Below are 24,347 nucleotides of genomic sequence, written 5' to 3'. Positions count from 1 at the left end.
TCCGATGTGCCTGTTTAGTGTAAATGGTCTGGGACTAGGTTATATGAAGGTTGGCCCATTTCACTCCCAAGGACTTCTGGGGAGGAGAATGGCTGACTAGTTGTTGACGGTCGATGTGCTGCCAACTGAGATAATTATGCAGTGATTTATGATAGCCATTTATGATAGCCTTGTTATAAAGGCAGTGGAGATGCTACATGTTCTCATTCTTTATTCTCAATACATGATCTGTCAACATTCGGAAGGAGTTATCATTCCTAAAGTACATAGTGGACCAAATTTGGCTTCTGTCACCCACCTCACTGTGCCTGGTGACTTTCCAGTGAAGTGTCCAGCACGCATAGATTGCATTCTTTTTGTCTGGTATTACAAAATCTTCCTCCAGCTGGATTTTCATCCAACCTACATATCACAAAGTTCAGCTACTTGGAAGGAAAATGCTAATTTGGAGATTAGCAGTCTTTCCTTGTAAATATTTGTTTCAACAGATTATGAGCTCAGAAATTCTATTCAGCTGGCAACATGTACAAGCAAAATTTGTTATAGACAAATTCTTAGGAAATTGAATGGATCCCTTCCTTATCATTCAATTTTGCAGTGATTTAGTAAACTACCATATTTTTTGCTCTATAGGACACACTTTCCCCCCTCCAAAAATGAAGGGGAAATGTGTGTGCATCCTATGGAGCGAATGCAGGCTCCTTGGCTTCAGCGATAGCAACGGGAAGCCTCCGAAGCACAGAGGGAGCGCTCCCTCTGCGCTCCGGAGGCTTCGCGTTGCTTTCACTGAAGGCAGCTATCCGCAAGCCTTTGGAGCGCAGCAGGAGTACCCCCCCGCACTCTGAGGGCTTGTGGACAGCAGCCTGCAGCCTGAAGCCCGGGGAGCGCTGCGCCAACTCCCGCTGCGCTCCCCGGGCTTCAGGCAGCTATCCACAAGCCTTCGGAGTGATGTGATTGGTGCCGAGTCCCAGAATGTATGCAATTTAAGCAGGCGCACCCCAAAGCTGACATCGGAGGACTGTAGAACTTCACTGCGTAAGCTGTTTCCTTAGCACAAGGACTCCTAAGATTGAATAGCAGGACGGATAAAGGAGCCTTCAAGGAGCAGCTGGTAGTGCTCATTTTATTCCCAATAATTAATGCTTCAGGAGTAAGTACTGTATGTTATAAAGGCAGTGGAGATGCCACATGTTCTCATTCTTTATTCTCAATACATGATCTGTCAACATTCGGAAGGAGTTATGACTCCTAAAGTACATAGTGGACCAAATTTGGCTTCTGTCACCCACCCCACTGTGCCTGGTGACTTTCCAGTGAAGTGTCCAGCACGCATAGATTGCATTCTTTTTGTCTGGTATTACAAAATCTTCCTCCAGCTGGATTTTCATCCAACCTACATATCACAAAGTTCAGCTACTTGGAAGGAAAATGCTAATTTGGAGATTAGCAGTCTTTCCTTGTACATATTTGTTTCAACAGATTATGAGCTCAGAAATTCTATTCAGCTGACAACAGGTACAAGCAAAATTTGTTATAGACAAATTCTTAGGAAATTGAATGGAGCCCTTCCTTATCATTCTATTCTGCAGTGATTTAGTAAATTAAATATTTGCAATGTACAAAGATATTATCAGTGGAATTGAAACCAAGGATCTGCCAGGAAGAGCAAATTTAGAATCTTGGCTTTGCTCAGTGAGATATGATTTGATCTTTCCATTTTTTCCCTTGCCATGTGGACTGCACACAATATTCCAGATGTGGCCTGACCAAGGCAGAATACAGTGCTTGTATTACATCCTTTGATCAGGACACTATACCTCTGTTGATGCAGCAGAGAATAGCATTCACTTTTTTTTTGCTGTTGCATCATACTGTTGACTCATGTTCAGCTTGTGATCTACTAAGACCCCTAGATCCTTTTGACATGCACTACTTGCCATGTGTTTCCCATCATTTCTGCAGCTGCTTATTCTTTGCTAAGTGTAGAACCTGACACTTGTCCCCATTGAAATTCTGTTAAGGTACTTTTGAATCCTGTTTCTGTCTTCTATGACATTAGCTACCCCTCCCAGTTTCCCGTCTTCTGCAAATTTGATGAGCATCCCCTCAATTCTTTCATCCAAGTCATTTATAAATATGCTGAACAACAACGGCCCCAGGGCAGAACCCTTGTGGCACCCCACTTGTCACTTTCTCCCAGGATGATGAGGATGGGTTTGGTTAGTCAACCAGCTACAAATCTACCTAACAGTGACCTTGTTCAACACACATTTTATCAGCTTCTTCGCAAGAATATCATGGGGGACTTTGCCAAAAGTCTTGCTTAAATCAAGATATACTATAGCCACAGCATTCCCCTGATAAAAAAGGAAATGAGATTTGTCTGACATGACTTGTTTTTGAGAAAGCCATGCTGGCTCTTAGTATCCTTTTTAAAGTGCTTATAGACAGACTGTTGAATTATCTGTGAGGAGGCAGCACCCGCCACCAGAAGATGCAGAGGGAAGACCACAAAGCCAAGCCCACTCCAAACAGCCGCCCCACAACCACCCCCAAGTACAAGTGACTGGCAGTGGCAGCTGGTGGACTCTGGACTTGGTAGAGGTGCCTGGCAGCCATAGATGTGCCTGGCAGCATGGCTAAGCTTTTCTATTTTTATCCTTCTCCTCCTCCTCCTTTGCAAAGATACTGTGGGCACTTACGAATTGCAGGTTTACAAATAATTAGCACTTAACTAAACCGAAAAGTACCTTACTTTGGTTTAGAAGAGGTCCCTGCTATCATAATTGCTTCTTCTCTGGGATTACACCCCCCACACACTCTGGTTCTCTCCCTATTCTCCTCCTTTGCAAAGAAACAGTAGACTTTTAAACACTGCTGTTTTCTTAATGCCCTTCAAGCCACAATGAACGCATGTTGATCAGAAGTAAGGTCCACTTAATCTCATGCAGATTGCTTCCTTTTATGTGTGTGTACAGGATTGCAGCCTGAACTGGTCAATCTTAAAGTCAGTCTTTTCTGCAATGGTGACCTGGCTTTGGAGCTCTCAGTAGAGCTTTGCCACTAAGTCTACTGTCCTTTTGGTACCAGGTGAAAACCTTTACGCTCTCCACACCTTTTCGATTTCCTTTTGCAAATTGGATTTTATCCTGTTACTCTGCTGCTCTGTCTTTTTTCCCTTACTGTTGCAAATTTTCAATCTTAAAGCTGCCAAGGGATGCGGGTGGCGCTGTGGTCTAAACCACTGAGCCTCTTGGGCTTGCCGATTGGAAGGTCAGCGGTTCAAATCCCCACGACGGGGTGAGCTCCCATTGCTTGGTCCCAGCTCCTGCCAACCCAAAGTTTGAAAGCAAGTAAAAAAGTGCAAGTAGCTAAATAGGTAACGCTCCGGTGGGAGGGTAAATGGCATTTCCATGCGCTGATCTGGTTTTGGTTTCTATTGCACCAGAAGTGGCTTAGTCATACTGGGCACATGACCCGGAAAAACTGTCTGCCAACAAACGCCAGCTCACTTGGCCTGTAAAGCGAGATGAGAGCTTCAACCCCAGAGTTGTCTGTGACTGGACTTTACTGTCAGGGGTCCTTTATCTTTTTTTAAAGGTGCCACACAGGACTATTAACAAGCTCCCCCCCATTCCCCCCCGACCCTGGGGCCCATTAGGGCAACCAGGGCAGAGCCTTACCAAGGGAAATGCCAAGCAGTTTTTAAAAATGTTCTCATTGAAACTTCAGTGCCATGCTCTGTCCTGTCCCAGACATCTTCCTAATAAGAGAAGCTCACAGAGATATTTCTGTTAATCTCTTGTTCTCTGGCCTATCAACAGCCCATTGTCATTGCATTTAGCTTCAGAAACTGCTTTGAGGATTGAACAATTAAGCGATACACACCTTCTTATTTATTTATCACTACTACTACTACTACTTAAGAATAACCCAAGGCTATCTCTGGTATCTCAAATGCAGCAAGGAAGCCACATTGTCAAACACAACCTTGCACACACTACTTGTGTAACTTTTTCTTGTAACTTAAGAACTGAAACAAATCAATTTCCCTCCTACCAAAACTGTGGAAAACAATTTATTTGAACAAATTTTCAAAGTGAACATCTGTCAGTAAATCACAGGAATAAAATAAAATGAAGTGGTAAAATGAATATTGGTGAAAAAACAATAAAAGGCGCAGTGTTAAAAACAATTTCCTGTTTTGAAAAGAAAGGACACTGAAATCATAGCAAGAGCACCATTGGAAACACTGGATGAAATCTGTCCAAACCAGTTCCTAAATTCAATGTCTCTTTCATGAGTTGATGTGTAAACACAGGAACAATGTAAAACATCAGGCTTTGAGGCATGGCAGGGGTAGCACCGACATGGACTTCATGTTGGCTGGAGATGGCTCTCCAAAGCCAAAAGGCCCAAACTCATGGCATAGGCTTTCGGGTTTTGTTTAAACTGGAATATCACTTTTGCAAATCTCAGCGCTCACCCACAATTTCTCTTGCTTGTCCCATAATTTCCAGGTACAGCTCCAAGTGGATCTCCTTTTGTCCTGCCGCTTCCCTGTGGAAACCTGCTGCTTACTGCTGAATCGGAACAAACATAAATCTTCAGAAAGCCCAATTCATGTTTGTTCTGGTTCAGCAGTAAACTGGGGTTTTTCCCAGGGAAGGCAGTGGGACGAAACAAAAGCCTCTCGGACCTGTGCCTAGGAATCACAGGACAAACAGCAATGTGGATGAGCCCTCAATTTCATCATGTATGAACAACATCAGCTTCTTTCATCCCGCCCTCTAGTTTGGGTAGATACTCTTGGGTTGAATCCTTCTGTCAAAGTAACCTACTTTGAACTTGATTGTATGACTCAAGTTACAAATTTAGCACTTTCCATAGTTGTCGTGGAAAGCAGTGACTATACCATGAAATGAACCTTATATTTCTGAAGACAATGTAATCTTTCAGGAGCTAAGTAGCCTAAACAGTAATCGCTACTCAACATGTTTCTTGACATAAAAATAAAAGAACAGACAAATTTAACAAATTAGTTTGGCAATGAAATACAGGGGATCCTTTTATTTGGAGAAAGAGGACCCTAATATTCATGTGAAATGTGCTATCAACCTTAGAAATAAGGTTAGTGCATTTAAGGTTCTTTATGAACCCGGCTTACCTTCATCAAATATGGTACAAAAATAGTCATTTCAGTTACAGTTAAGAGAGATATCAAGTAGGGGAAAAATAAACCATCCTATGCTTTTCCCTGCAGGCTGGAAGAATTCATGGACAACAAAGAAAACAGAGCTCAAAAGTAAGGACATGGGTGGGCTATGGCTTTGTATAAAAAACATGGATCCAGCTGGCTGCTAACATATTATTTCTGAACACTTAGAATCTATATATTTTGCTCTTCCACTCCCACCTCCTCAGTCTACAGCTATTTTTCTGGAGACAGTTTGATAGAACACTCCCCTCAGCAGAGACTGGTAATCCGGCACTCTGAAAAGGTGCCTCTCTCCATAGGCCACATCGTACTCTGCCGCTTTCCCAGTGACCAGAACACGCACATTGGGCTCATTGGCTTGAGTGCCAACCACTAGTACATAGATTTCAAGTTGTGCCCGTCGAGCCTCTTGAACTGCCGTCTCAATGGCGCTGCTGGTGATGCCTTGGGAGTTGCCATCAGAGAAAATCAGAACTCTCTTCTTAGCTCCAGCACGGGCGGACTGCCGGTAGAGACCAGTGACAAAGCGGAGGGCTGCGTTCACGTCCGTGGCGTCGTTCATGAATTCCATGCTGTCAATAGCATTAGCAACCACCGTGTAGTTCTGCTCAAACCGTGCCTCCGCTTTCTGCTGGCCTTTGCCGCTGTACTGGACGACAGAAATGCGCACGGCATCCTCCGAAGGCTTAGCTGCTGTCAGGAATCGTTCTGCAAGGCGCTTCACAAACGTCTTGGTGGTGTTGAAGTTGCGGCTCCCAACGCTGGTGGAGCTATCCACAAGGAGTGTGATATCAGCTGGACCAGCAAAAGAGACTGGAAAGAGAGGAGATAGGGGCTAACGACACTGCTGTAAATCTTTCAGAGTTGGGTATGTGTGCTGTGGTCAATACCAGCATAAAAAGGCAGGGCATAGGGATTGCTCTGTTGGTCTACAAGGCATAGAGGTGTTAATCTCAGAACTAAGTTTTCTGGAAGGTAAGTAGTACATTTTCGGATGCAAAAGGAAACTGGACATCCCAAGAGGTACTGGTTGATTCTGAGCCAGACTCCTTTTGTGCCCCCTTTCTAGGCATCGCTCGGGGCTTTCCAGGCATGTGTCCAAGTAGGGTTCTTTTTGTCCTGGCATTTCCCTTCCCCTGGGAAAACCCACATTCTACGGCTGAAACAGAGCAAGCAGCAATCGGGTTTGCTCCATTTCAGCGGGAAATGCAGGTTTCTGGTGGCCCTGGTGTGCAATGGCACAGAATAGTTGAAACACAGAGCTTGTTTTAAATTATGGTGCTCCTCAGGTGAATGGTCAGTGCCCAGAGGAAATGGAGTAAGCTAAATAGCAGTCGCTGAGGCAACTTCAAGATTATGTGGAGCACAGAAATTCTCAACTCATAAACACAACTTTGTAAAAAGAGTACTCACTTGGGCAGGTGTAGTCCGGGCATTTCTTTTCTATAAAACAAACGGAACAACGTCACACTAAACCCTTCTCTTCATTTACAATCAATGTTCAACACCAAAAATCCACTCCCCCTGCTTGGTGGGCACCGTTGCAGGCTGGCGCTCCCCACGCCCTCCATAATCTGGGGAGAAAGGCCCCTTGGGGCTGCTTCCTGGGCAGGAAAGGAGGTCCTGGGCCAAGCTTGCTGCCAGGAAGCAGATCTTGCCTGCTCACTCAACCGGCCAATCACAAGGGTGCAAGGGGGTGGGCCATTCCTCGGGGGGAGGGGGTCAGTCCACTTCCTGGACATATAAGGAAGGCCCGCGGCTTCTCTTGGCAGCCACTTTGCTGGATTTCCCACGCCCTCCCTATTTGGCTGGCATGTGCTGCACTGATTGACCTTGCAATGGCTTTGTCGGTAGCCGTATTTGGGACCAGGTTGGAATTTTCCCACTTAGCAAAGGGGCTCCAGCCCTCTGGCTTTGGCCACCCTCACAGCAGTCATGATAAGTATGCTGGACCCACCCATGGCTGTTTTCCTTCTGCATTCACCTTATAAATGACCTTGGTATAGATGGCAGATATGGATTCTACAGGGCCACTTCATCTCTTTAAATTGTGTGGGTCACTAAAGTAGTACTAGCAAAATGTGCTGTTAAATAAACTCTGGCATCTAAGACACACTTAGGCTTATGTGGTCCTTTCTCCACTCATCAGCTGTTTTGTGGCATTCATTGTGTTGAGAAGCTGGCTCAACCACCTCCTTCAATACCAGCTCATAATTAGGCTCCCAGCAACCAAATATGTGTCACCTACCTTTGCAGATCTGAGAGGTAACATTCTGCAGGAAATTGTCATCCAGCAGCAAAGCAAAGTTTTCTTGATAAACAGAGATGCCCCCACAGGAAATAGTTGATAATTGCTCAGTGTTTGCTGGTTTGTTGGAAATATCACCGATACCCAGGGGAACCACCTAGAAGTTGACAGGTATATGTAAAGCTTATACTCAATGATTCCACATTAGCTAGTCCTCAGGTGCCCCAAGTGGGGATCAAGGGGAATAAAATGAAATAATAAGAATAATATAGGGAATATATTGGTCAGGGGGAAGACAGAATTCTTCTTTACTGGATAATCCAGTGTTAATCGAGACACAGTTATCTTTCATTAACATTGGGGCAAGTAAAGGGAAACTATCCTGTTGCTGAAGAACAGAGATCATGCTGCCAAGTTTTCTTTTGATATTTCCCAGCCCTGCTTGCCTTGGTAAATATCACACAAAACCCATTCATAAGCTTATTTAGGATCCTTCCAAGTCTGCTTTGTTAGAACTTTCTTATACTTCCCACTGGTCTTTTAAAGTGCTAAGAATTACCAATGAGTAGCAACATTCACTGAATTTTCTGACATTCACATTAGCCCTTGAATTGTGATCACTGCAGGAACTCTTCAGTAAAAGACATAAATTTCAGTCTGGAGTTGCCCTTCGCTACACAGCCGTCTCAGGGCTCCTTCACACTCCCCTTGTCCCATGCCTAGAAAGCAGGGCTCTGAAGGGTTTCCTGCTTGTCCTGTGTTTTCTAGGCATGGGTCTCACCAGTTTTCCATTTCTCCAGGGAAACCAGCTCTTTACCACTGAATTGGAGCAAACTTCAATTTGCCAAAAACTTGATAAAGAGCAGGTTTTCCTGGGCGAAAGTGACAGGATGAGTGGAATTGTGAAGAAGCCCTTAGGCAGCTTGCGCTCCACTGCCTGCACAAGTGCTGGTTTCCTCCTGGCTTAACCAAAGTCACTGACCCAAACTTTTCTCAATAGGAAGACACACCTTGACCCAATAAGGCTTTGCTATCCCTCCTCCTGCCCTCCATATAATATTGATTTCACCTGGGTCTTGCTTTCACAGAGAACGTTGAGTGGTGTTTGGTCCCGAAGTACATCGGACCGTCCGTCTGTGATGACTATGACCACTCTTTTCTCAGAGGGAAAGCGCCGCAGCAAGTTATCCTTGGTGAACTGAAGGGCCTCCCCAGTATATGTGCCACCAGCAATCCAGTGCAGGTTCTTCACAGCTCTGCAAAGCAAGCAGCATTGAGTTTCAGTGCTAGCTCCTCTTCTGACAGAGAAATCTAGACCTGTCTCCCAGCTCTTTCCTTATTCTTGGTTTGCCTCCCCTGTTAAGTCTGGTTTACTTGCTTTTCCTTCCAGAAAATCTAAAGCACTTACCATGAACAAACCTAAATAATTTTTGTGGTAGCAATGTGAGAAAGTGATGTAATCTTACTAATTTGCATAGGAAGTGCAAAATTATATTCTGAGGAAGTTCTCATGTACTCTCAATTGGCAATGTATCAGTCAATCAATGTACCCCAAACCAAGGTAATCAATTGCTTTATTGGTTTGTTGTTGTTTAGTTGTTTAGTTCTGTCCGACTCTTTGTGACCCCCTGGACCAGAGCACGCCAGGCACTCCTGTCTTCCACTACCTCCCACAGTTTGGTCAAACTCATGCTGGTAGCTTCGAGAACACTGTCCCACCATCTCGTCTTCTGTCGTCCCCTTCTCCTTGTGCCCTCCATCTTTCCCAACATCAGGGTCTTTTCCAGGGAGTCTTCTCTTCTCACGAGCTGGCCAAACTATTGGAGCCTCAGCTTCACGATCTGTCCTTCCAGTGAGCAGCTTTATTGGTTATTTATCTTCAAAGCATTCATGGCAGAGGAGAGCTTTCCAAACTTTTTATGTTGGTGACGCACTTTTTAGACATGCATCATTTTACAACACAGTAATTCAGTTTTCCTAGCAAACCGGAGGCTAAGCCACCCCCTTTCCTGTCCTGGGAGGAGAGCGGGGAGTGTTTGCGCGACACACCTACACACTGCAGCAGACACACTAACGTGTTGCAACGCACAGTTTGGAAAGCTCTGTGGTAGAGAGTTAATTTGAACAGCATGCCTATAGATTAGAAATCAGAGGAGGCGGGGAGGATTTTTAAAATTCTCAATTTTTGCAGCAAAACTCCATTCAGCTAGTGATTTCTTGCCACCTTTCAAATGGAGGCAAAATCAACATGTTACTATGGGAGCATAGAGGTGGCTGGAGTGTTCCTATCCAGTGCTGCAAGGCGATAATAAATAGTGAGCAAAATCCTAATAATACGAGATTTATGCGTGCACTGCTCATCGGTGAGTTTTGTATAACAAAGACACTGACTCGACAGGGAAATTCAAGGTAAAGAGGGATGGGAGGTGTTGGATGGGTTGAAGGCAGGTGATCTCTTCACGAAAATACCCAGATCAGCCTTAAGATTCTTAGAAGAAATATCTTCCAATCAGATAATTTCCCAGAAGAAGGAAGCATCTTTGTCCCAATGCATTAAGCATCAGGTGGCAATTCTGTTTACCCATCATTTTGCTAATGTGCCCTATAATTCCACTTGGCATATCTGTGGCAGAAGACATGTTGGTCTGTCTCTTATCATGTAATGATCAAGATGATCTACTACAATGGTCATTTCCCCCCAGTTTTAGAGTCACTGATGCACTGCTCCCAAATACAGTCCTTTAGTATTTCTTCCTATCAGAGTGCAAGGCAGACATTTACTTGACAAAGTAACTGAGTGCAGTTTAGTTATGCCTTTAGGATGAGAGCTAAACCTGGCCATGCCTCAGGGGCTGTAGTGCCACAATTATTGCTTGTGCAATGAAACCCAGGGTAGTGGCTCATATTGAGTGTGCTTAGGGCTAAGCATTCCTGCAATAAGTATTCAGGTACCTGGAAAACATCACACAGAGGTGCCACATATAAAACTGAGCACAATAACCCCTCTTTAACTCCCAATTATCTGATCTAAACTTACTCCTTAAAGGCTCCAATGTTATCAATGTTGCTGTCTCCCAAGGCCACCAGTTCCTGGGTGTTGTCATGGCTGTACTGAACGACACCAACGTTGGTCTCCCCTGGTCTAAACTGTTAAAAGAAAAGTTAAACATCAAATGATGTTTTTCAGTCCATGTATTATCATAAACAAAGACACCAAGAACGGTTTATAACATCTAGGAACTGTAACGGCAGCATCCTCTTCTCTGGGTAAGGTTCTGGAGGTAGTTGATTTTGACAATGCTAGGAAACTTGAAAGTATCTCAGTTGTTTTATGATAACATGCATTAAACATATATTGCTGGGGGGGTATATGTGATGTTTGCAAGTCTTACCGTCACTTTTTCATCCTTGATAAGCCTGTCAATGACCTTGACAATGAAATCCTTAGCAATCTGGAAGTTTTGCAGGCCAATGCTCTCTGAACTGTCCAGCACAAACAGAACATCGCCAGGAAGACACTTGCATTCTGTAACACAGCACAGAGACACAAAATAGAAACATTCGTGGAAGTATGAAGGCTTTCTTTCAGATGCTGAACAACCCAAGGGAACCAACTACAACAGCAGTAACAAAAGTTATACTTCTTGCCAAATGCTAAGTTTAGTTTAGAATCCAAACTATGGTTTGCACTGCTAACATTACAGGCAAACCATTGTTTAGAGATGCTGACATTATTATTTTCCTTGCTCAACACTTCAGTGTCTGGCTAAATCTGAAGGCAGAGAAGCAGCTGTAACTATGATTTGACCAGTCATGCCAAATCATAGTTAGTATAACCACAGTTTGCAAATCTACCTCAAATATTGGTTTTTGTTTCTGATTTGCCAGTTGCAAACCACTGTTAGTTAATTTAGATATTAAACTGCACTGTAAGCTTCTTTAACCATGATTTGTGTGATGGCATAATTTAGAGTATGTTTACATGGTTTTTTTTTTACACAGAATCCCTATTACAATGTGAGGGAACATGTAAACTCACACTAAATCAGAGCTTCATCTTCATCCTCTCAGAATGTCATATTTTGTTATAAAATACATTTAAGTAAATGCCCTTAGGACTGCAACTCAAGTCTGATGAAGTAGCAGTTTGAAAGGAAAGTAATAATTGCCCTAATTCCTTTATACACCCAGATGTAATTCAAGAGAACTTATTTAACTTTCAGTGGTTCTGTTTGGGCCACCTGAACAGATATAAGGGCATCATAGGAACATCCTTGCAAAGGCTAAGGCAACAAAAGAAAGGATGATTCTGAGTTATTTACTCACTTATTGAAAGGGCTGCACATGCATCTCTGGGACACCATTTTATGTGATGGCCAATGTTATGGAAGCACAATAATTTAAGATTGTAGCAGTAAACAGCTATAGCAGAAGGCCATAAAATGGAGACAGTGACAAGGGGTCTTAGAGAAGCATTTGAAGAGTAAGCGTCCTCCATCTGAATCTTGTGGCAATTTTTTTAATGAAAATGCAATAATGTTGTTAAAGAAACTGCAAAAATGACACTCACCACAGCAAGCTAGGAGAGAGGAAGAAAACAAACAAATATGCTGAGAATCGACTTCAAACTCACTGTGACTCTAAAGAGCACTGAAATTAAATATCAATATGAGGATGTTGAAAACTTTCTCCCTGCTATTAGGTCAACTTTAAGATGATTTTCATATCCCAGATGTTTTCTTTTTCAAATCCAGCATATGCTACTTAGCAAAAAGTAAAGAGGGAAGTATAATAAAAATGCTGAAGGACATTTCAGCGGGAACACATATTTTGGGATTGTTTGACATCCCTGACTGCAATTAATAATGAAATCACATTTAGTGTTTAATAAACTCTGGAAAATAACCACAGAGTTTGTTAAGCAGCAAATGTAATTTGATGTAAACAACAAATGTAACAAGGATGAAGATAAGGTATACAGGAAATCCTAATTCCCAGTGCAACAGAGTTGCTCAACTAGTTAAAACTGGGACTGCAGACAGCATGCATGGGGGAGGCCTTTCCCAAACATTGTAAATAATCTCTCTTATCATTTCTTTGCGGTTTTTGGAATGTAGGAAATAATTTGCTTGGTTGATATTCAATAGTAGATACAAACGTTTAATACCTTCAAAATATAAATAAAGGATGAAAACAAATTAAGAGCCTTAGCCTGTGAACTTCTTTGCCAAAACAGGCAGCACACAGAATCAGGTTTCAATTTCCCTTTCTCTTGGGTTCACACCAGAAATACAGTACTTAATGGAGGAGAAGTCCCCTCCAAGCTTGAGTCACGCTACACACTTAAAAAAATTGAATTAGAGGAAGATAGGATACAAGGCTTGTTACTGGTCCAAAAAACCAATAGACTGGCCCTTGGGACCTGATGGGGGGGGGGAATTGATAATGGGCCCTTGCTGCATGATAGATCCAACTGGTTTTCAGATGACTCTGGGCAATGAATTCTGTTGACTAGAGCCAAGCTGGCTCCTTGGTTCTGTAACATTGAGCCTGAATCCATTTAGAAACATGAAGACTTGGATCCCAGAATCAATGTGATGGTGTGAAGCTTGGTTAAAGTCAACAACCTATTGTTTCTTATTCTAACTTGGTCACTGGTAATGATACAGCTGCTAATTCTGCAACAGTAGGAGTCAGAATACTTACAGCACATTTTCATGATGATATCCAAAATTTCACATTCCTGGAAACAAACGAAAAAACATTGGTGTCATCCAGGTCTTGGAAATTAAGAATCATTCTGCACCCCCCTTTAGATGGGCCCTTCATTGCAGTTATAGCCCAAGAAAATAGCCCTGTCAACATTTAGCAATCAAGTCACCAGGCAGTATGTGAAGCATTAGATGTTTTTCTGAGAGGGCAGGCTGCATTTGTGGAGTATTATCTAATAAGCAGGAAGCAAAGAAGGTAGTTTCCATTGGTGGAAACAACACTGTCACTTTAGTCTTGATTTCAGGGTAAAGTAATGAATTCTAGTTAATATTGTGAATGGGTGCTTATTCCTTGCTTCCTTGAAAAGATGGCCATTTGATCTGCCATTCTGAAGTTGTCCCCTCTTAGCTGACTACAGTACTGTACAAGCAAAGTTAGTCTATGGGTTGTGGGAGCCCCCCCCCCCCATGAGCGTATAAATCTCAGAACTGGCATAAGGAACAAGGAGGGGGCAAAGGCTGGATCTGGGGTGTCTACCAGTGAAAGAAAATGCAAGGCTGTAAGGAAGGTCCAGAACAAGTCACCTCTGTTTTCTTCACTTTAAAGTCAGATCATCAAAAGGAAAGACAGATAGCTAGAAATACTACTGAAAGCTAAGAAGGGAAAGTCACTGACTCAGGGACTGAGCTTTGTTAGGACAAGCCAGAGTGCATCTCTACTCTGTTTTGCTTTGCTGAACACTTCCCTCCACAATCACTCAACCCTTCACTAAGAGAAGGACCCAAGTGTCATGTAAGGCCGGTTTTACTCACATCTGGTCCTGGAGGGCCTCTGGGTCCTGCAGGTCCCTGGAAAACAACACATTGTACAAGTGCCAAGAGAATACTTAGTTGCATCAGACAAATTCCAGAGAGAAAGCTATGTCAGACAGTTGTTACAAAAATGGCAGAGTCCTGTGGTGCCTTAGAGAGTGATGAGATGAGCTCTAATCCCAGAACAAATGGGCTAGGGTACAAGTTGCTACCGCAGGGATCCCCCCACACAGACAAAGAAATAAACTGGCAACACCCCTCAAAAACAGGAAACCCTCCTAACCAAACACTTCTCACCAAAAATTAAAACCAAGGGATCCCCACTGTAGTTCTTTTAATTACTCATAATCCAAATTATACACCTCCCCACTTGTACTCATAGTCATCTGGCTATGAGGATTAGAATCTCTGCCAATGAAAATGCCTTTGAATGTTGTGGTTGATATTTCTTCTTCTTGAGAGTTGTGAAGATATTCTTGTTGCTATCCTCGTAAGAGCACCGGGCATTGGCTCAGGTGCAATTTGTTACCTAAGGCATTTTGATAAAAGACTATTAGCTAGTCAGTTATTGTATATAGTAATATATCCCAAGTAGCTCCCCAAAGGCCTGTTCCTTCATAATCCATAGTTAGTGGGAACTTTATTACTCACTGGGGGTCCTTCTGGTCCTCTGTAACCTTTGGCTCCTTTCATGCCTCGGGTCCCAGTTGCATTGCTCTGGAAGAAAAAGACACCCATTTCCTAAGGGGACGCTTACACTCTTTTCTGTGTTAAAGCAGACATTCAAGTTAGAGAAGGACTTCTGGGCTGCCTTTGCTCAACTTTCTTACTATGACAACTGAGCAATCAAACTGGCCGATTAGCATCTGTGAGATCACTTCCTATCTAAGGAGTGGGTTGCATGTCACTTTCCCCCCAGGTATGGAAGGTGCAAGAGCCACAACACGGCACTCTCAGGAGAATCTGCAACATGTGAACAGATGAGAAATACATAAATCTTACCTGAATGCAGATGACATCTATACATTTATAGTAATTCACACATATTTTGAAAAGATAAATCACTCCATCGTCACCCATGATAAAAAGCCTGAAAATTGGTCCTATAATGTTTTTATCACTTCCTTTGGAACTCTAGTTCATACATTGTGGCAGTGAGTTCCATAAGTTATTTATTCACTGTATGAAATGGTGCTGTCTTTTATGTACAGGCAACAACTGATTTAGGCATGTCTGAATGACATGCAATCACGATCCTGTGCACGGCACAGAAGTTAGCCCCAAAAGGTCATAAAGACAGCATGGAAAAGGGGCGGAATGGGGCAGGGGTGGAACAGGGCAGAGCAGGTTGACATGTGCTCCGCCGACTCATGCAGGGGTTCAGAATGGAACCCCCATGCAAAACGAAGATTAATTGAGTGATCCCGAGTTCTAATGTTATGAAAGTGGGAGAAGAATCTCCTTTATCCACTCACTCCCTACTGCTCATAAGTTTATAAACTTCTATCATTTCCTCCTTTGTCATATTTTTTTCTAAATTCAAAACCCCCAAACAAGTGCTCCAATCTTTGGTAGTTAAATTCATGTACCTGCCCATCACACACCACCTCTGTCATGAGCCTGTCTGTCTGCTGAGATCATCATCTGAAGCCTTGCTCCTAATGGATATTGAAGCCTTCAAATGTTAGGCCTTTCCTGTGTTGGCCCTTCAAGTGGCCTTTCCCAGGAACATTTGCCTGGTACCACCATGGCTATCTTTGAAGCACTAGACTAAGATGGTCCTGATCACTCAAGCCTTTGATAGCAAATAATGTATATTTGATTATTATTTCAACTGGTGTTTATTAATGTTCTCTCTTCTATCTTGGGTTTTAGGTTGTTTGATTTTAAGCTGGTTTTAATGTGCATTTTTATATTGTTTAGAATGAATTGTACACTATATTGACATAAATTCTTAAACAAATAAATAACAATTAATGTCTCTCAGAAATGTAAACTGCAAACCTAAATGCATTTAGGTGGAAGGAATCCCCATTTGTTTCCACAGCACGTACTTGAATCAAGAATGTTTCATCTGTAGGTAATTGCATATTTCTAATTCTAGCTGTTGTCTCAGATGGCGAACTCAGCTAAAGTTGGCCAAATTGTGTTTTCTCTTTTCTGTGTCATCACTTATTTCAATTAGTTTTTTTCAAAGACTTGGTAAATAGGAGTTATTTTGTCGTTTCTAAAAGGGAACAGAAATTTTCTTCTCCTGTTCTGCCTGTCTTCCATGACCAAGGCAACTCAATTCTTTCCAAATACACACTCTCACTTCCCTATCTGTCCAGACAAGTTTTCTACTACACCCTCCACATATTTTTGAATAGTATAATGGATGGGTGTTAAAGTATTGAATAATATTGCTGAATACTTTATCATATATTTCAAATAAAGATGTATGGTGGGAAATAAAACTCATGGATTATATTGCACAATCTATCCTGTTCTTTTACTTACTTCCAGCCCTGGGTCTCCGATCTCTCCTTCATCGCCTTTGGGACCAGGATAGCCTTTGGTACCCTGAAAAGGGAAGATATAAGGCCATTGGGCAGAAGTATACAAACCACGTGGCACTCAGCTCCTGCAGTTAACCATGGAAAGAGGCATTGTCCATAGACACAGTGCTCTCTGCTTCTTGTCAACATGCTTGATTGCAGGCAAGAAGAGATCACCAGAAGGCGTTCAGATACATTCCATCTGTTGGACCTAGACCTTTTCTTCCCAAGCTACATTCAGAGCAATCATCTGCCTCCCCTGCAGTGCAAGGCAATTCTGGGTAGAATGTGGGCAAAACCTCTCATATGCTTATTAGAAACATTAGGCAAACAGTTATTAGTGTACTGTTTACAATTTGCAATAAGATGCTTAGCCAAGGAAAGGCTTTTCAGCACAAAGGGCAAGCTCTCTCAAATTTGCTTTGGATTAAATTGGGAACAGCAGAATTTCTTGTGGTGAAAATATGAACACAATTCATATTATCCTTCTATATTGATTAGCAGAGCACTGGGGCACAAAGCGCCAGGGACCATGGGATATGTAGTCCTCCTGAGAGCAACAGTTCCCACTTGTGGGAAGGGAACAGGGCACTGTGTTGTGAATGGACTGCTGGCAGTGGCAGAAAGGGCTGGTAGTGACATAGGATGGCAGCCAGCAATATTTTGATCTGAGTCAGAGAAGAAATTTATGAAAAGTTCTTGTAGCCTAAACTTGGAGAAGTCTGCTTGCATCCTGCTTGCATCCTGCTTTCCAGTTAAGTTGCTTTTACCAATAGACTAGTACAATAATTCACAATCACACTTTTCTCTCCAGATAATGGTGTTACCTGAAAATCTCCCAAAGATCTTGTTTATCTTTTCAAAAACTACAAGTATCAGCTCTAAAGCTGTTCCACATTACTGTTCTGTATATTACTGTACTGTATATTAACAAATATACCAGCATATGATTTCATTGCTTGATACTTTCAACCTGTTTGTGCAGGGACTGGGGAGGAGATATGGCATGCCTGAGTACCAAGAGTAAAGAAAGGAGAGACTGAGACTTACATTAGCCCCAGGATCACCTCTGTTGCCAGGATATCCCTTAGGAAGAGAAGGAAAATAGGAAGTTAAATAAAAAAAGAATGCAAGTGGTAATAAGCTTTGTCTGAATTCTTTCTTAAACTTTGGCCTTCTGGGGTGAAACTCACCGGGAAACCGGGGAAACCATCTGTGCCATTTCCTGCTCGGCCATCTTCTCCCTAAGAGGAAGTTCCAAAACCAAGAGGAGACGTCAAAGTTTAGTTTATGAACCTTGTATGTCCTTAGTCTATTAAGCTGGCAGGGTCCCTGGGATCGACTCATTGCTAGCCACCAAAGAACTTTATGTTACAGGCAGTGCTTTCCCCCGCCTAGAAAAAAGGGTGCCGGTTCCCACCTGAAGGCCGTTGTGGCCATGGCTAGAAAGAGTGGGATGAAGGGAGGGTGGCTGGCTAGAGAAACAGAGGCTGAGAGTGGGGGGGACCCAAGAGGGAAGAGGTGGGGCTGACGGTTGTTCTGGAGCCCGTGACTGGCGACTGGACACAGCAGCCCTGGTTTCTTGCAGGTTCACGAGTGAGGCAGCAATGAGAGCAGGGCTGGGGAAGCCCTGCTTCCCTTTTTCTCCTCAGCAGCGCTGCATCTGGCAGGTGGGCGAGGGAGAAGAAAGGGACATGGAGGGAGCCTGAGGGAGAAGTAAGCGAAGCACAGCAGCCGCTCTCAGATGGGGATGGATTTCTCCTCCCCTCCCCCCATTTTCTCCTCAGACACTCCAGTGAGTACCTGGTTTGCTCTGTTCCCCTCTCCCCCTGGCCACCATTTGCTTCTCAGGTCTGGCGAAGTTGCTTCCCAAGGAGCTGGGAGGAAGAGGACTGGGCAGAGTCCTCCTGGTCCAGCTCGGTGGTCTCCTCTCACGTTTTGCACGCTTCCTTTAGGACACTCACCCTGTCACCCATCAAGCCAGTTTCTCCAGGTAATCCAGGTGGGCCAGGCAGTCCTTTAGGACCCTATAAAGCACATAGGGGAAAGCATCAAAGTCATTGCCATATGGGCAGCACTTGTTGAGACATAAACAGCGAATCATCCTCTGGTGCCTTAAATACTAAATAAATACATAGTTTGCCTTTAATGTTCTATAGGACTCTATGGGCTTTCCAGATGGGGTTGTCTTTGCAAATGGGTTGCTAAGATACTGCAAATGGCAACTTTTTTTATTTTACTGATCAAATTTCCATTGGAAAGGATGTTTACAAAGGGCAGTTTGAAAGCCCTTTGAAAGCCCTTCGAAGTGGTTCACTTTGAAGTCCTAACTATTGGGGCTGGGAGGGGGTTGGCCAGGGGTGTAAGTGGGGGTTGCCCAGAGGAGCAAGCAGGGGCAGAAGACACACTAGATTCCATGTCTTCTAAGTAGCCTTTGATGTATAACTCTGTATGTCATAAAAACACACGATGCTCTCTGACTTCTGCAGCATAGCATTCTGCAACATTGCTGTCTATGAAGCGTGTGGCCTTTTAAGCTCTTGAGGCCAGGAACAGATCCCCTAATCATGGGCATTAGAATATACTAACCTCCGGTCCAGAAGGGCCTTCATCTCCTCTGTACCCTTTAGGACCAGCTGGGCCTGCTTCACCCTAGAAAAATGGGAGGACATCTCAATGGCTTCACCTTTCAAAATATGTGGTCAGCATAAAGTTGTGCAAAGAGCAAAAGCCTCAGCTCCAAACTCCCTCAATGACCTCCTGGTGAATCCCTTTGGCTTATCGGCTATATGATTTCATGATGGATTGGCAGAACTGAAATGTGAATGACTTGACATACATCCAGTGGCGTAGCGTGGGGGGTGCCAGGGGTGCCGGCCGCACCGGGCGCAACTTCGGGGGGGGCGCGCGCTCGCTGCCTCCGGAGTCGCCGAAGAGCCTCGGGCGCAGACTGTAGCAGAGCCGCATGTCTCGCGGCGCCCGGCTGAAGGCGCCCGGCAGGCAGCGGCTCTCTGCGCTCGCCGCGGAGGACGCACCAGGCAGCCCCTCCTCACAGCCCCGCCTCCGCCGCTGCTGCTGCAGCTGCTGGGCCGTTGCATTTTCCCGCCTCTCTGCCCCCCTCCTCCTCGGGCAAGCGGCGTCGTTTGGGCAGCAGCGCCAGCGGCAACTCGCAGGTTAGGGGTTGGGGGGCGCAAATTACGTGCCTTGCCCCGGGTTAGGGGGCGCAAATTACTTGCGTTGCCCCGGGTGCTGACAACTCACCTACGCCGCTGCATACATCACGGGCCTATCTGGATCTAACAGTTCCGAGTTGCACTCAGAGAGCAAGTCCAATTGGACACACTTCTGAGTAGCCATGCATAGAATTGGACTACTGATGCTTTATTCACAGGCTGACCTGTGTAACCGGAATGCATTTGTTTGTTTGTTTGTTTGTTTACTCACTCACTCACTCACTCACTCACTCACTCACTCACTCACTCACTTTATATTCCACCTTCCTCCCAAAGGAGCCCAGGGCAGTAATGCTGAACCATTTTCTAAATCAACGTGCACAAGAATAACTAATATGAAGCAACTGGAAAATGTCACACAGTCCGATTTGTTTGTGTCATAGAATGGGGTTAGAAGGCATGGACAGCATGAGACAGCATTTCCTGGCAGAAGGTGTAAGAATTTGACTTTTCTCTCCCCCTCGAAAAGAACGGCCAAAGCTGTCATAGGAACTAAATGAAAGGCAACATCTGTCTTGGGGAGGGGAAAATGAGCGTAGGGTACATATTGTTAACAAATGTGCCCTGGAAGGGAATAAGGACCATTTTTTATTTGGAGGTGGGTGCTGGAATTAAGCAGTGTCAACATTCCTGTGCTGTAGACTGAAGAGCCAGAAATTCACTGTAACTGAACAAAAGCAAAGCGCTAGTAGGATCATGGAATTGTAGGGCTGGAAGACCTCAAAGGTTACCCCGTCCAGCCTCCACTCTGGTTTTGCCAGGAAAGAGGAGGGAACAAGACAGAATCGGTTGGTCTATTCCCCAACCTCTGCATTTCCCCAAAACTTGTAGCCAGTCCTACTTCTTTCCTGAAAGGTGGGCTTCAGATTTTTATGATGTTCACATCAGTTCAAATGATGATTTATTTGTCCTTTTAGTCACAAATTCAAGTGCCTACATCACCTTGTCCATGTATGTATCTTAAACATCTTAAAATGTACGTATCTTACTATGGTCAGATCAAATAATTGTGGCGTAACATCCCTTGGGTAGCTGTGCAGCTGTCTTCTCCCATTTTGAAGAACGCGTCTACACCAACCTCTGAGCTGCTTTCTGTGCTGCACAGTGCAGGCAGACAGCTCCTGCACCAACCAGTGTGAGCCAACGGATTTGGGGAAGGCTCTCATCTCCAGGGTGGGACTTATGCCAGCTTTTATTCTAGCAGCTTTTCTTCTAGCAGGCTGTTTTTAATTATTCCTTCTGACAGAGAACACCTGCATTTAATTTCAACTACGCTCAATACTATTGCTACAAAAACTGATACTTCACAACAGACTGGATGGGATGCATTTTGGCAAACAGACCAGAGCAAAGAATCCTTTCTTGAAAAACAGGACAAGAATTTCTGGAACCCGAGGAAGGATACACTACCCCCGGGGTACACTTGGGCAACTAGGAAGGGTAAAAAAATGAAAATGTAATAAAACATCATTAAGACCAAACTGGTTGTGTCATTAATAGTATCTGCACAACCCTATACTATGAGTTTCAAGATATTCAGGATGCAGCCAAGGTTTTCTCATTCACAAAGGGTTCTTCCACACTTCTGCTTCTCCTGTGCCTAGAAATCACACATCTGAGTGGTTTTCTGCAAGACCCACACTTTCTAGGCACGGGTCCAAGTAGTTTTCCCTTTGCCCCACTCCTTTTCCAAGGGAAAACCCGCTCTTTAGCAACAGATTGGAAGAAATGGCAATCCAGGGAAAACCAGAATTGTCGTTTGTGCCGATTGAGTGCTAAAGAACCCAAAGTGAAAGGACCAAGTCTTATTTCAAGGACTGGGAAACTGTGGCCCTCCCTTTGTTCACCTCCAGCAACTTCTGGAGAGCCACAAGTTCCCCATCCCTTGCCTGATTTTTCTTGACGCTTGATGCTTATTGGTCTATTTTTATTAATTTTAGCACTGTTACTTCATTACATTGTTCCCTGCCAAAAATTCATTTTGTTGAAATTTTCTCAACCAACACATGGCAATTTCCAGCTTTCACTGTGGGTGAGAGGTAACATGCAGACCAGACAAGGGTTGTGGAGAAGCGCCTAAGAGCTCTCTCTAGCTGCTGTAGACCTGGCTGGGATCCTGAGCTGATCTCTTGTTCCCTCGCATGCATTAGCTTGCCTTTTGCCTCTGCCCATTCAACAGATATGGACTACCAAGTGGGTGGACAATGGCTTACTGGCTCTCCAGGTGGTCCAAAAGGTCCTTCTCGTCCTTGGTCACCCTGTGGCCCTGGCTCACCCTAAAAACCAAGAAGAAATTGAAAAGGCATCAACAAAAATACTTTGCAGAATGGAACAGCAAACAAACATGATAATTACAGGAGTAAGGTGTCTTCTCCATATCTAATTGTGCTGGATTTCCCCTGTAATCAGCAGAGATGAGACCAACCCATATCAAGCAGAAAATCCCTAGAGCAGCGATGACTAACCTGGTTAGTCCACATTGACCACAGTGAATGACAGCCATCTATGAAGGTGGGACTGAAGTCTAATTTTTTTTTGTGAGTCACAAAAACCCTTTGGCATCACAGCAGGGGACGTGCAGGAGTGCTCAGTAAAATACTTTTTTAATGCTAAAACTTTTTTCAACAAAATGGACACATTTGGAGGGGGTGTTGTAGGATGACAAAAATAAACTCTTGGCATCATAGTGCTGGACACATAGAGCAGTAACGCTTTTAAAAAAATGACAGGTTCCCCCCCTCTTTTTGGGGGGTGTTGTGCTCCAGAGGAGTTTGTGACATGTGGATCATCAACAGATAGAATGGTTTTGTTCACAGCTTGCTCACGTTCACCACATCAGCCATTTGAGTTTCGACATGAATATGGGATTGTCATTACCATAATCCAAGAGAACGGTTTCCAGAAGACCTGAAAACTCAAGATTTAGACATGATTCCTGAGAAGTCCAGTAGTTTCAAATGGGCCAAAAGAAACATGAGGATAAATCAAGGAGGATAAATCCCATGTAAGTATTCCACATGAGCCATATGAGTGACTGGTCTGTTTTAATGCTGAGTCAGCACAGCAGCAACTGAGCAAATTCTGCATGCAAATGGGGGCTCATCCACACTGCTCCCCCTCTGTTTGCTGCTGAATCAGAACAAACATTATTCAGTTTTTTTGCGGACTGAAGTTTCTTCCAATTCAGCAGTAAACAGAGGGTTTTCCCAGGGAAAGTGGTGGGGCACAAGGAAAACTGCTTGGACCCATGCCTAGAAAGCCTGAGACAAGCGGCAGTGTGGATGAGTCCTGTGTCCGCTTGCGTGGGAAGGGTTTGTACATGGCAGGGCCTCCATGGAGCAGGCTGGCCCTTTGCCCACAGCCAAAATCTCATCCACTTTGGCTCTCCTCTTCTCTTTTTTTTTTTTTTAAATGCTTTTATTAAATCCAACTCCTTATACATTTTATCTATTTTACAACAACTCATATCCATTTTCGACTTCCTTCAACGTCGCTGACATTCTTTCATAGTTATTCTTTTGGTACACATTCCATTCTTCCATATTGCCATTTACCCCTCCTTTCCTCCTATATTCCTATTAAACAATATTCATTAGTTCTTTACAAAGCCTCTTTAAATCCCACCAGCGTTGTATTTACACCATAGTTATTTTCCAGGTAACACACAAATTTCTCCCAGTCCTTTATAAATTTTTGGTCTTTTGTATATCTAATCTTCCCTGTTAATTTGTCCAATTCTGCGTATTCTATTAATTTTGCTCTCCATTCTTCTACCTTTGGAATTTCCTCCTGCTTCCACCTCTGTGCCAACACTATTCTGGCGGCTGTTACGGCATACTGGAAAAATTTATGATCTTTCCTTCTGATGTCCTTCCCTACAATACCTCTCCTCTTCTCAGTCCTTTATGAGCAGAGGTTCACGATGAGTGACTCTACTCATAGCCCAACCAAGGCTACATTCTTGCTTAAAGAATGATCTGGACAATTCACCCCCCATTTCAAATTCTCTGTGTGCAGCGCTTTCTTTCTGCAGGCGGCCAAGATATTGTTGTGCAAATACCTATGGGATTGTTATACAAGAGAAGGGCAAGAAGCCAGGATAGTGGCATACGTGGAAACTGACTGGCAACAGGCATTTACCAACAGCTCCCTGGTGGCCTTGCTGAGCTGATTTGTATTCATTAAAAGAACTTGGGGTTCTGATGGGAAGCAGAATGGCTTCTTGCAGCCCCACAGCTGAGAAATCGCTCGTGGAGAGACAGTCACTTGTCAGCCCACTTCCCAAGAGGAAAGCAGCACTGTGACATCTATGGCAATGGAGCAGGAGTGGGGCTGCAGCTTCCATCACCCACAATGAGCAGAGGCTGTGTGGCTGGGGCTGAGTACTCCACTTCTGATGGGCCCTGCAATGGAGGGCCAGACTCCTCCGGGTACCTTTAGAGGACAGTTTTTTCTTTGTTTGCAGAAATGAATACATTAGAGGAGCGGCCTGTCCCAAGAAGCACATGGCAGTTCCTCTTCCTTCTCAGTGGTGCCAAACCTTGACATGAGCGGAGTATTTGGCTGCCCTGAAAAATCAGGAAATGC

At 44.0% G+C, this 24,347-nt stretch overlaps 1 protein-coding gene across 1 annotated transcript in view; it reads right to left on the bottom strand.

Moving 5' to 3' along the window:
* Positions 1 to 4,062: 4,062 nt before the first annotated feature.
* Positions 4,063 to 24,347, bottom strand: part of COL6A1 (collagen type VI alpha 1 chain) — a 56,268-nt gene continuing 35,983 nt past the window's right edge. The window contains exons 20-35 of the mRNA XM_082210379.1: positions 21,974 to 22,036; positions 19,117 to 19,179; positions 18,492 to 18,554; positions 17,721 to 17,771; positions 17,578 to 17,613; positions 16,490 to 16,552; positions 14,642 to 14,707; positions 13,991 to 14,026; positions 13,173 to 13,209; positions 12,037 to 12,045; positions 10,859 to 10,992; positions 10,504 to 10,613; positions 8,536 to 8,722; positions 7,467 to 7,623; positions 6,632 to 6,661; positions 4,063 to 6,031 (exon numbers count right to left, since the gene is read on the bottom strand). Coding sequence (XP_082066505.1) covers positions 5,421 to 6,031; positions 6,632 to 6,661; positions 7,467 to 7,623; positions 8,536 to 8,722; positions 10,504 to 10,613; positions 10,859 to 10,992; positions 12,037 to 12,045; positions 13,173 to 13,209; positions 13,991 to 14,026; positions 14,642 to 14,707; positions 16,490 to 16,552; positions 17,578 to 17,613; positions 17,721 to 17,771; positions 18,492 to 18,554; positions 19,117 to 19,179; positions 21,974 to 22,036 — 1,716 coding nt within the window. The 3' untranslated portion in view covers positions 4,063 to 5,420. The remainder of the gene's footprint in view (positions 6,032 to 6,631; positions 6,662 to 7,466; positions 7,624 to 8,535; positions 8,723 to 10,503; positions 10,614 to 10,858; positions 10,993 to 12,036; positions 12,046 to 13,172; positions 13,210 to 13,990; positions 14,027 to 14,641; positions 14,708 to 16,489; positions 16,553 to 17,577; positions 17,614 to 17,720; positions 17,772 to 18,491; positions 18,555 to 19,116; positions 19,180 to 21,973; positions 22,037 to 24,347) is intronic.

The sequence above is a fragment of the Podarcis vaucheri genome (assembly GCF_965113315.1).
Source record: "Podarcis vaucheri genome assembly, chromosome: 1".
NCBI classification, from domain to species: Eukaryota; Metazoa; Chordata; class Lepidosauria; order Squamata; family Lacertidae; genus Podarcis; species Podarcis vaucheri.
Note: the sequence above shows the minus strand (reverse complement) of the source record. Positions and strands in the feature narration are given on the sequence as shown.